Source organism: Otolemur garnettii, unplaced genomic scaffold, assembly GCF_000181295.1.
Source record: "Otolemur garnettii isolate 467f Iridium unplaced genomic scaffold, OtoGar3 scaffold00315, whole genome shotgun sequence".
Lineage (NCBI taxonomy): Eukaryota > Metazoa > Chordata > Mammalia > Primates > Galagidae > Otolemur > Otolemur garnettii.
The window spans coordinates 510,145-522,915 of record NW_003852710.1 but is presented as its reverse complement, the minus strand read 5'-3'; the positions used below and the strand labels follow the sequence as shown (position 1 = coordinate 522,915).

General features: G+C 39.3%; 1 protein-coding gene across 1 annotated transcript in view; it reads left to right on the top strand.

The window, feature by feature from the left end:
* The window catches only part of WASHC2C (WASH complex subunit 2C), a 60,247-nt gene that overhangs the window by 5,445 nt on the left and 42,031 nt on the right, over positions 1-12,771 (top strand). The window contains exons 4-12 of the mRNA XM_012813844.2: positions 790-852; positions 2,737-2,910; positions 5,565-5,658; positions 6,736-6,797; positions 7,727-7,774; positions 9,622-9,729; positions 10,271-10,355; positions 11,493-11,564; positions 12,262-12,380. Coding sequence (XP_012669298.2) covers positions 790-852; positions 2,737-2,910; positions 5,565-5,658; positions 6,736-6,797; positions 7,727-7,774; positions 9,622-9,729; positions 10,271-10,355; positions 11,493-11,564; positions 12,262-12,380 — 825 coding nt within the window. The remainder of the gene's footprint in view (positions 1-789; positions 853-2,736; positions 2,911-5,564; positions 5,659-6,735; positions 6,798-7,726; positions 7,775-9,621; positions 9,730-10,270; positions 10,356-11,492; positions 11,565-12,261; positions 12,381-12,771) is intronic.

Here is a 12,771-nt window from a genome sequence, read left to right as displayed (position 1 = left end):
GTTGTTGTTTAGCTGGCTTGGGCCAGGTTTGAACCCACCACCCTTGGTGTATATGGCCGGCGCCCTAGCTGCAGAGCTATAGGCACTGAGCCTTAATCAACTCTTTTATATTGACTTTTTATAGCAAGTTATACTTGCTATAAAGTATAATATCAAGTTATATTAGTAGTTGAACAAAAAACAACTTGAAAAAAAGAAAATCACAGTGAGTTGGCAGTGATGGATTTATTCTGTAAAAGAGAATCCTGCCTATCTGTGCTGTAAGGGTCATTCAGAAGCCTGGCCTTGCAAATCAGGGAAATTTTGTCTGTCTACCATCATGTAAACGGGTTAACGAAAATTTAACTGTCATTTCAAGCGACAAAATAAAAATATATTTTACCTGTACCATTTCCATTGCTCCAAATGTTAATGGCCTCATTATCTGGTTGATAAGTTATACCATTTGATGTTCTCTGTTGCCTTGGGTGAGAATACCTGTATCATTGCCCATCAATATTATGTAATTTTAAGCCATCATGAAAAGGCTTAAAAACTTGTATCTTGCTGTTTTTGCAACTCTTTGATCAACAATGAGGTTGATCACATTTCCTAGTCATTTGTATCTTTTTGTTATTCATTTTTGGTGAATTGACTGTGACCCACTGGCAGTGGCCTAGGCCATTTGTTGGATAACCATTTTCTTCCCCATGTTCGTCTTTTTTTAAATGAAGTATTAAGTTATTACCGTTGTGATTTATTTCAAATGATGTTTTGACCTTGTGAAAATGAATTTGCTTTCACATTCAGCGTGTGTATGATGAAGAAGTGGAGGAACCAGTACCTAAGGCTGAGACAGAAAGACCAGAACAGGTACCTGTACTGAGTCACTGCCAGTGAGTTCTTGGCTCTGAGAAGAAACAAGACTTGCCACTTGGCTGGTGAGGGGTTCTGGGCAGGGTAGTGGGGGAAGAGGGGAAGCCCGCTCCTGACAGCCACCCACAGGTTGCATGCTTGCATTTATTTCTGAAATATAGTGTTAAATTCCTGAATCATACCATAGGAAGACAAAGGTTAGCAAACTTTTTCTGTAAAGGGCCAGTTAGTAAATATTTCAGGTTTAGCAGGCCACATAGGTAATTTTTTTCCTGTGGCTTCATGTGTTACAGATGCAACTGCCCTCTTGCTCAGATATTTTCACGTTGTACCTTGAACTCTGGGTTAGGTACTTTCCAGCACTCTGGCAGACTTTTTTCTTTTTCTTTCACTCAGGAAAGCACAGTGGAATGAGAATACATTTATTATGGGAGTAGCTTTAAATTAGCTTTGATTTATTCAGATAATATAAATCACTTGAAAACATTGGTATGTTGCCAGTAACTATTACTTGTAGCAGGTGAAGCTGTTAGACTAGGGAAGGATGTTAGAAAGCAGCTACAGTTTTGCCTATTCCTGGCATTAAAAAAAAAATGAACTTTTAGTAGTATTCAAGTTCAGTTTGAAAGTGATGGCTGTTTAGTGAGCCATTTTATAAAAGTCACTCCAAATTTATTTTACAGACGTATTTTCACAAACTCAGTACAGTAATAGCTACTGAACTCAGAAGCATGCATTCCCAAGTAGAAAACAATATACCTTGCTGACCATCAGAACAACACTGTATCTATGTCTAGAGTATTCTACTTACGTATCAATGTCTAGAATATTCGTGAGTTGGGGAAATGATACATGTAGTGTCATTTTTCATTATTTTTCACAAGTGATGGCACAGTTGGGTGTGAGGAGATTGTCACTGGGAGCTGCTATTTTAGGAAGTAGAGACCTATGGGAAGTTTTCAGCAGGTTGATAATATAAATAGACTTTTTTTTTTTCCTAAGGGGAGCATTGTTCTAGTATGATATACAAAATAGACTAGAGATGAAACTGATCTCCTTTTCCTGGGTAATAAATTTAAAAATAATTGTAATTGTCCAGTGGGTATTTTTGTTTTTGTTTTTTCACTGTAATTGGAGAGTGATATCTCTGGCTAGAGAATTTCTCCTAAGTCTTAACTCCTACCATTGTCCAAGGGACTGTTAGTCAAGGCTAATGAGGTAGTCATCATGGATGTAAAAGTCTAGGCTTTATTCCTCTCGTGTCTGAGAAGAGCCCATTCATAGTCAGGGTGTTTTGAACACTTTCTCTAGCTAAACCATCACACAGCAATTGTACTTCTGTTTGAGTAGAAGATGAACCTGGAGCTCTGGGGCCTTGGGAGTTTGACACATATCCAGAAAGCGGCAAAGTTAGGATTTAAACCTTATAGTCTTTATCCAAAGTCTAGTGTCAAGGCATTCCGCAGAATCTGACTTTGACGTTTTTAATTGTTTTATTTCAAGCACTAGGTTAGGCTTTAGAGAACATTCAGTGTTTTCTTTCTCTCTCTTTTTTTTAAGAGATAGAGTCTCACTTTGTTGCCCTTGGTAGAATACTGTGGCATCACAGCTCACAGTAACCTCCAGCTCTTGGACTTAGGTGATTCTCTTGCCTCAGCCCCCTGTGTAGCTGGGACTGTAGGCACTCACCACAACACCCAGCTATTTTTGTTGTTGTTGTTGTTGCAGTTTGGCTGGGGCTGAGTTCAAACCCAGCACTCTTGGTATATGGGGCTGGTGCCCTACTCACTGAGCCACAGGTGCTGCCCCAGAACACTCAGTGTTTTCTTGGGATGGTAGCAATGTACTGGAGATTCATACTGCATGGTATTTGTTTTTTAGGAGAAGACCCGAGAACAGAAAGAAGTAGACCTTATTCCTAAAGTCCAGGAGGCTGTGAACTATGGCTTACAAGTATTGGACAGTGCATTTGAGCAACTTGATATCAAAGCAGGAAACTCAGACTCTGAAGAAGATGATGCTAATGAGCGTGTGGAGCTGATCCTTGAACCAAAGGTAAAGACGTTCAGTTTAAATGTTCCGTGTTACACCTCTTGTGTCTGGGGTACTCGGGCACATGGTTGTTAAGTCATGGATTTTGCCACTAGGAGGTGAGTGTGTCGCTTAGCAGTCTTATGTTGACTCCGTCAGAAAAACGTGCTCCACCTGAGCATTGACCCAGCCTTCATGAGGTGCGAGGCAACGTGCCCCGTTAGAGGGTGCAGAGCTGCAGGACACGGACCCGACTGTCTGGTGGGGGAGAGGAGACATTTGTGAGAGTAGCTGTCATACCCGCTGTGAGAGACAGTGACTTCCAGCTAGATGCTGGGGCACAGATGAGATTTGAATTAGAGTTTGAAGGGTGGGGAGGCTCATGAGAGGCAGACAGTGTTGGGAACCGGAAATTCTGCAGCTTGTGCTAAGGAAGACTGCAGAAGGATCGAAAGGCATTTGGGTTGTTTCCCAGGTTGGTTGTTACAAATAAAGCTGCTGTGACTAATAAAGAGCCAAGATGTGAATGCTCACAGCAGCTTTATTTGTAATCACAGCAGGTGTTGATTTTTCTGGTGCTTTCTCAGATTTTTAAAGGAGACAGTCAGGGCAACACAGAGCCACTCAGTAGTAAACACAGAAGTTTGCCATCTTGATTTGCAGAGTCTTTGTGGCACACAGGTCATAAGTGTCTTATGAATTAAAGCGTGCCACAAAACGTTCATTTAACTGTAAGTTTCTCTTGCAGTTTGAGCTTTGCAGAGTCCTACCAAGTTGGGGCACATCCTTTAGCACTGGTACACTTGGTGGCTTGCTTTTTTACTGTTTGGATTTAGAAGTCAGCAGAGACCCTGGGAAATGTATTGCCTGGGCCACACTTGATACTTCCAAATTACACACCACTTTCTCTTTCTTAGGAGGATCCTTCTGAGTCCCCGAGCAGAGGATTTGTCCAAGTTAGGGCCGTCTTTTCTTTACACCTGATTGATTGCTGTTACTGCTTTGGTACCTTTAACAGTTATATTAATCCTCCCACTCCTTCTGTCCTGTGAATTGTCAAAATTGTTCTCCCCTGCCTTGCCCACAAGGTCCTTTGACAGGGAAGAGATAACTGTGATCAAAGGGCAGTGCTTTGCAAGGGATGAGCCAGGCCTAGGGTGGAGCTCTTTCTTGACTGTAAATCTTTTCTTTTTTTTTTTTTTGAGACATAGTCTCATGTTATTGCACTCGGTACAGTGCTATGGCGTCACACAGCTCACAGCAACCTCCAACTCCTGGGCTTAGGTGATTCTCTTGCCTCAGTCTCCTGAGTAGCTGGAACTTCAGGCGCCTGCCACAATGCCTGGCTATGTTTTTGTTGCAGTTTAGCCGTGGCCGGGTTTGAACTCACCATCCTCGGTATTTGGGGCTGGCACCCTACTGACTGAGCCACAGGCGCCGCCATTCACTGTAAACTTTTAACATGTGTGTCGTGGGACTAACGAGTGGAGAGGCTGATGTGGGCACGTCTGCAGTGTGCACTGTCACGGCCACTGTCCTCTTTCTTTGTTTTCTCATCTGGTCTCACTTTACTAACTTTACTTTCCTAAGTTGAGTGGTGTTGAACCATTATTCTGTTTCTTGGGTTTTCTTTTCCTCATATAGAGGCTCTTGTCCGTCTTTTGGGTGCATTTCTTCAGTTCTTTACATCAACTGTAGACATTGCCTGGTTGCCAGTGTTTCTTTTCACTTAGCCCACGTGGGATGCTCTCTGTTCCCGCTTTCTCTTTGCTCTGATGCAATGCAAACAGATCCACCTGGGGACCCTCTGTGCTTTATTTGTGACCTGTGTACCCCTGCCACACCCAGGCGTACCCACCTACTTTCTTACAATTATGTCCAAGCATTTAGATTATGTCCTAGGTATGTTCTCCAAATTTGAAACTATTATTGATCCTCAGATATGTATTTTATATATGAAAGTAGTATAAAGCAACATTGGGGTGAGCCAAAAATTATATTTTTAATATAAATAATTGTAGAAATAAATATTTATTTAAAAATATGTTAAAGCATTAAATACTTATTTTAATATGAAAATATAGTAATATTTTATTTATATAGTGCATATTTGTGTGATCTATATAATATGTAATTGTATAATTACATAGATAATTATATGTTATATAGACAGTAGAACCTTCCTGGTTGGCCACCTCCTTATAAGTTTACCTGATTTTCATAGACTGGACATGCACCACATGTCCTTATCAGTACAGTAGGCCTCATTCCTTATGTTGACCAGTTTGTTACACTCCCTTGGGGATCAACTTACACAGGTTCTTTTATATGCGTGTGTGTGTGTGTGTATGTATCCATCCTTTTTTTTTTTTTGCTCACTGGTAATGTGTTTTAGAGGAGGAAGGTGGGGAGGGTTAGAATGCTCACAAGTTTTAGGGAATGGAGTTCTGAGAAGGGGTGATTCAGCTTTACCCTGCCAATGTTACCTAGGATTTCACTTTTTTTTAAACAATGGATGTTTTTTCTTCCTTTTATATTAATTTGCTGTGTTTCTCATTCTCCACCTTTATTATGTAACTTATTTGGGGGTACTCAGCTGGAACAGGACATCAGATGGGAAACTCAGTTTTATTTCCAACCTAAATGTCTGATGGCTTGTTCCCTTTCATTACATATAGGATCTGTACATCGATCGTCCTTTACCATATCTCATTGGATCAAAGCTGTTCATGGAGCAAGAAGATGTAGGCCTTGGAGAGCTGTCCAGTGAAGGTGCTGTTCTTCACCAGATTTTTTGTGACCTTTAACGTTTCTACCTTAACTTTTTTTTTTTTTGAGACAGAGCCTCAAGCTGTCCCCCTGGGCAGAGTGCCGTGGCATCACAGCTCACAGCAACCTCCAACTCCTGGGCTCAGGCGAGTCTCCTGCCTCTGCCTCCCAAGTAGCTGGGACCACAGGCGCCCGCCACAATGCCCGGCTATTTTTTGGTTGCAGCCATCATTGTTGTTTTGGCGGGTCCGGGCTGGGGATTCGAACCCGCCACCTTAGGTGTACGTGGCTGGCGCCTTAGCCAGTTGAGCTATAGGCGCCGAGCCTTAACTTTTGTTTTAAAGTAATTTCAAACTTTACATTAAAGTTGCAAGAAGAGTACAAAAAACTCACATAGACTCACTCAGGTTTACCAGCTGTTAGTAACAGTTCTCATTCAGACATTTTATGATTGATTCTGTGTATATATAGACAAAGAGAGACATCATGCCCTGTTATTCCTAAGTATTTCCATGTCTATATACTTTCTAAGAGTAAGGACATTCTCGTCTATAACCACAATGTAATTATAAAAATCAGGAAATTTTACTGGATATAATACTATTATCTAATCCTCAGTCATGTTACCATTTTGTCATCTGTCCCAAAAATGTCCTTTATAGTTTGTCTCTTTTCTTCGCTGATCCAAGACTCAATCCAGGGCCAGTCATTTATGGGATTTAGTTCTTGAATCTTTCTCATCATATTTTAATCTGATAACAGTTTTTCAGCCTTTCTTTGCTTTTCATGACCTTGAAGAATGACCTTTTCATGACCTTTTCATGATCTTTGAAGAATACAACTCACTTTTTTTTTCAGTATGCAATGAATAATTTTTGGGGGGTGAGTATCTTGTGAGATACTTTGAAAGTATATGTCTCATTCCTCACCATAATGAAGAATTTTAAATTTCAATAAATGGGCAAGGATGGTTTTATCAAAGTCTGTGATTTTGTTGTATAGTGGTTTATGGTTTTAAGAAGGAGCTAAGGACATTTTCTTATGGCTCATTATGGTATCTCTGACCTCTCTTCTCAACAGAAGGCTCTGTAGGCAGTGATCGTGGCAGTATTGTGGACAGTGAAGAAGAGAAAGAGGAAGAGGTGAGGACTGTCGAGTTGGCCAGGTCATGGTGGGCAGGAAGCTTGGGATGTGTTTAGTAAGAAAAGGAACATATTTATGAGTTAGCAATCTGTTTTCATAAAACTTGAACAGTCATAGAAGCCATATTCTGAAGTTTTTCCTTGAGGTTAGGTTTCATTTTTGTCTTATGTATAAAAACAAGGAAAACTGCTTTGATTTCTTTTACTATTACTCTCCCTACCCTACCTTGCCACTAAATCCCTCTCTCACCCCATATATTTTAAGGAGGGAAGCTTAGATATTTTGGTAGAATCTCTGCCCAGGATATAGTCCTTGAGTACATTGCCTCTTGGAAGGTTTTGTACTAAAAAAGTCTTAAATGTAGAGCTAAACAGAAACAGGTCTCCATTTAAGACTTTCTAGTGTAAAACTTCTAGATCAGGTGATGTTTTCTTAAGCAGTCTTGCTGTAACAGTTGGTCATTAACTGAATCCTGTGTCTTTAACCCACCAATCTTGAACAATTTGCTGGTAGCAAATACTGATGTTCCCTTCTTGGGCCTGATGAAGTAGTTATCTTACTTAGAGTGGAGTCCAAAATGTGAAGTAACAGACTGACTTTTGTTAATTTAGTTAATTAAGATTACAGCTCTTTAAAACCAAAGATTAGAGTTGAAAGTGCAGATGATATGAACAAAGTGTTAGAGATGTTTAAGTGAATCACAATAATTACATGTAGCCCGGAACAACCCTCTATGATACTGCCAACTGTCCATGTTACCTGCACCTGGGTACTGAAGGTGACCAGAAGTTGGTACAGAGGGACTGAGTATCAGAGCTTTTCCTCAACTTGACATACTCAAGCTTGCCCCAGAGACTCAGACCTGAAATCCTTTCTATGCTTCCAAGTAAAGCCTGTTTAATAACAAAGCCTTTTTTCCCTCCCAAAGGAGTCAGATGAAGATTTTCCCAATCATAGTGACAATGATCAAAACCAGGTAAGGTTCATATATTGAAACGACTTTATTTTAAAATTTTAATTGACAAAGTGGGGATTTTTTCATGTTTATAGCTATTTTTTTCTATACACATTTCATGCATTTAGGCCATTTGCCCCCTTTGTGTATTTTCCCCCCCAATTTTACTTTATAATTTATCTTTATTTTTCTTAGAAAAGAAAGAAGTAAAAAACAAAATTGGAAAACAGAGCCTCCAAGAGAAGGCCTAATTACCCAAACTGAACTATTTCACGTGAATCCTCCTTCTCTGCTTTAAACTTTGAGATTAATTCTCATATGATGAAAACTTCAAATCCTGGTCTCTTTAGCAAAGTTATCTTAATTTTTGAATATTTATCTAAGCGCATATTCTGTTCATAATATACATATTTTATTTTTTGCTTTTCTATGTTAACATGTTTCCTTGTCATTTTAGCTAGTCTTTGTAATTTGCTTGGTAAACAATTGTTTTGGATTTTTTTTGGGACAGAGTCGCCCTGGGTAGAGTGCTGTGACGTTACAGCTCACAGCAACCTCAAACTCTTGGGCTTTTCTCTTGCTTCAACCTCCCAAGTAGCTGGGACTACAGGCACCTGCCACAATGCCTGGCTATTGTTGTTGTTGTTGTTGTTGTCACTGTTTAGCAGACCTGGGCCAGGTTTGAACCTGCCAGCCCCCGTGTATGTGACCAGAGCCTTAACCACTGAGCTATAGGTGCTGAGCCTGCTTGGTAAACTTAACATGTAGTATTTTTAAACATGTTGATACATAATACTGTCATAGTCTCTAAATGTGTAAGGGAAAATAGTTTATTTCTAGAGTTTTACTTTTTAGATGATGCTGGGTTCAATATCTTTATACATAGAAATCCTTTGCCTCTATGAACTGTTTCTTAGGAATAAAGTGGTATAGTGTTACATTAACGGCTCTTGATACTGTTTGATACTTATAAATTATAGGTCATGTGTATCAATTTTCCTACTAAATTACCAACACTAGGGCGATGATTTTAATTAAATTTTTGCTACAACAATATACGTACCATAGTGTATTGAGATTGTCTCAATTTATATTTCAGTTTCCTAACCAGGAAATATTTTTTCACAAAAATTGCCAACAATCAAATGAAGGAGTTTGCACTTTTTGGTTGGTACTTGTATTTTCCTGGTTGCATTTACAAATGTTATTGGTCTCTATAATTTTATTAATCAATCTTCCTTCAGAGGCTATTTCGCTCTATGGAATTGACTTTTGAGGTCTAAAAATACAGTTTTTCAAATAGTACAGTGTAGTGATTAAAAGCATTGGCTTACCCATTTCTTTTTATTGTAAAAAATAGATTGGTTTTATATGCTACAGCTAACCTCAGAGTAGTAAGGATGAAGTTAAATAATAAATGCTTTTAGCATTGTGTATGGCACAGTTTATTTATTGAAACATGTAGACTATGTAAATTATACATTCTGATGGTGGCTGCCTTTGGAAAAATTAGAGCAACTCCAGTTGTTACAACGTGTTCCTTCTAATTATTACTCAGCATTCTAAGATAAGACTGTGCTTACTTTGTTTATATTTCTCTGGTGATGAACATTTTGAATGTTTTATGATTGTACGTTTCCCCTTTCATTAATGAATACATTCTTTATTTAGATTTTCAGTAAATCTTGTGCATTACTCCTGGCAACAAGTGGATTGCTTCATAACTTGCTACATAATGATTGTCATCATTTTTCTTTTTAAAAAGCTGTTTGTTACTTTCTTGAAGGAGCCTAAAGGCCAAGTGACAATACCTCCTTCTCAGCTTGATGTCTGTACCTAATCTCTAACCTGGTATTTCATACTCCTAGCACACGACACAAATGAGCGATGAAGAGGATGATGATGGCTGTGACCTTTTTGCTGACTCTGAGAAGGAAGAGGAAGATATTGAAGATATTGAGGAAAGCACTAGACCAGTAAGAAAGACTATAGTTGCCATCCCTTGGCAGTGTTTTAGAAATGGTACCCACATCTCTTTCATTTTCACTTGTATTTGTAGCCATCTTGTTTTCCATCGCATTTGTCATTTCAGTTACACGAGCTTCCCAGAATGCCTCACAAATACCACTTTCTTCTCTGAATTTTATTAGTTTACAACTTAGATCATCTGTTAATAGAATCTGTTCAGTTCTAGGGTTTTAAGACCATAGTGCTGCTCCCTCCATTCCCAAGCATCTTGTACCAGTTTTCTTATCTAGATTTTTAAGTGTTAAAGTGAAGGATTAAAAAAATAAGGAGGTAAAGAGCACCTGCCTTTGAAGGACCATCTTATAAGTCCTCTTCCTTGCGTGATCTGTATAAGCTATATACATTTAAATTTGTTTAATGAAACTTTACTTTCTCCTCAGTTCAACTTTTTTGCTATTGTTTGCATAATTTTGTTAGGTGTTCGAAAATGAACTGTGCTAGTTTATCTGCTACACGATAAGTGATTCTTTTGGTCTCTTCTGCGTATAGAAAAGAAGTGTACCGACGTTTGCTGACGAGCTGGCGGCCAGGATCAAAGGGGATGGCGGGAGCCGAATGGGACAGGAGCAGACAAGTGAGCCACAGAGAAGTGGGGTTGGGTCGTCAGTGAAGTGTAAGGCCCAATGCTGGCTTCACCAAGGGTGGATTTTCCTTTTTTTTTTTTTCCTCCTAAGACAGAATCTTGCTCTGTTGCCCCAGCTAGTGTGCAGTTGACATCATCTTAGCTCACTGCAACTTTGAACTCTTGAGCTCAAGTGATTCTCCTGCCTCAGCCTCATGAATCTGGGACTGCAGGCTTGTGCCACCATGTCCGACTTATTTTTCTAATTTTAGTAGAGAGGTGGTCTCACTATTGCTTATGCTAGTATTGAACTCCTGAGCTTAAGCTGTCTTCTAACCTCAGCCTCCCAGAGTGCTAGGATTGCAGGCGTGAGCTACTATGCTTGGCCAGATTTTCTTTTTTAATTACTAAGGCACAAGAGGCTTATATGGTAGTTTCTTATTTTTTGGATGGTTTCTAGATTCCTTTTATTACATGAATGCTGTGGCCCCCAGAAGAAAAATGCATATATACATATCTGGATAGCATTTTACCTGTAATTTTGGGAGATTAATAGGTATGGCAGAGAGTCATGGGCACCTAAGAGTCTCTGACTTAATATTTACTACTATATTTTGAACAAATAAAAATGTACTATACCCTGTGCTCTGGTTATTTATTAGGGTAGAAAGATAGCAGAATAATTTTTTTTTAACAAATACAGTCTGGGTATGCATATGAGCCTGGTCCAGAAGTAGAAGCCTCCACCTTACAAAGGAGTACCTCTGTGTGCCACTGTGGGCTGGCACTGAATTAAATTCTCTGTTGGAACTAAGATGCAAGGTTGAATATCTTGCCCATAGCTTCTAAGTCATGAAGATGACAGATGTGTAAAGAATCTGTATATACAGATGGTGCCCAAAAAATGTATACACATTTTAAGAAAGGAAAAAACTATATTAAATTTGTAAATCTCAAGTCACATTTGACTTCTGCCATTCAAGAGGTGCTCATTATGACTCGATTCATCTTTTGTTATCCGTTTATATTGAGTATTAACAATGTTCATACAGTTTTTCCTACCTTAAAATGTGTGTATTTTGGGGGGGTGCCCTCTGTATAAACCAAGTGTGGGCTACATAGTCTTAAAACCATGAAATACTCTTCAAGCTTTATCCTCAGGAGAAGCAAAACCTCAGAAGACGTTGAAAGAGAAGAAGGAAGGGAGAACTCCGTCAGATGGTAGGCCTTTCCCCTCAATTCTGCTGTTTTAGGAACTTTCTGACTTGGGAATATTCCTTATTTAATTCATAAAATGTTACTTAATAGGCTGACAAATTAGGGTATGTCTCCATTTGCTGTTTCAAAGCATCTAAAAGCATGTTTTGGGATGCTGGGAGGAGAAGTCGGTATGGAGTAAAAATGCCTGTAAAGATTTGAATTATTTGATTTGATAGTGGTCATTTCTAACATCTTCTAGAAGTATAGAAACTAGGGCTTTCTAGCATTTGTTCTCAAGAGAGACTATATGGGGACCTTTTGTATTAAATAGCAATGTCCAGTATATTCCATTCATCACCACGTCAGTGGGTTGCTCAGTGTGTCCTGCCTTCTCCAAGATTTTTGACATGCTGAGTCTTAAGTGTGGCAATAGAATTATATACTTGCTTTCAAATTAGTCTTGATGAAGGGAGATTGCTTAAAGAATTCACTCTGTCTGCTCCAGACTTCGACATACTTGAGAGTGGGAGTTCAGAGAGTCTTTCAGGGCTTCAGTGGACTGTTGAGTGGGGTTTTGTTTCATCGCCCTGCCCTCACAGACTCTGTTAAATGTGATGGGATAAACTCAGTGCCAGTTTCAAAGCAATAAAAGACAATCTGGGAATTTTGGTTCCAAACCCACCTTTAATGCTCCCTGCACAACATTTCCATTTGCTAGATGAGGAAGATAACTTATTCGCACCCCCCAAGCTGACCGACGAAGACTTCTCACCATTTGGCTCCAAAGGTGGCCTGTTCAGTGGAGGCAAGGGACTTTTTGATGATGACGATGAGGAGGTGAGTCAGTGGCACCCAGCCTGGTTCTTTGTAGCTGTCATGGGTCCACAAGGAAGATGCTCACTTTGTTTCTTTAGTGGGGGAAAAATGGCTTCTCTTTAGGAAGTTTCTTCCACTCTCCTATTTTGGGAAATTTTAATCTAAGAATCACAGAATGAGAACTACTGTATCCTGATGCCCTTTGTTAGGTAAGGAGAAGATGTAAGAGTGTGAAGAGTGAATACTTTACTGGATGAGGTGATTGTTTCTCTTCTAATCTGTTGTCTTCTTCCATCTTTGTATTTAATTCCTGTGCAGACCTTATGGAAGGTCTGATTTTACCATAGTCTTCACAACTGATTTACTGGCAGAATAGTAAATGTGGAGCTTTTAATTTTATAGGTTACTTTTC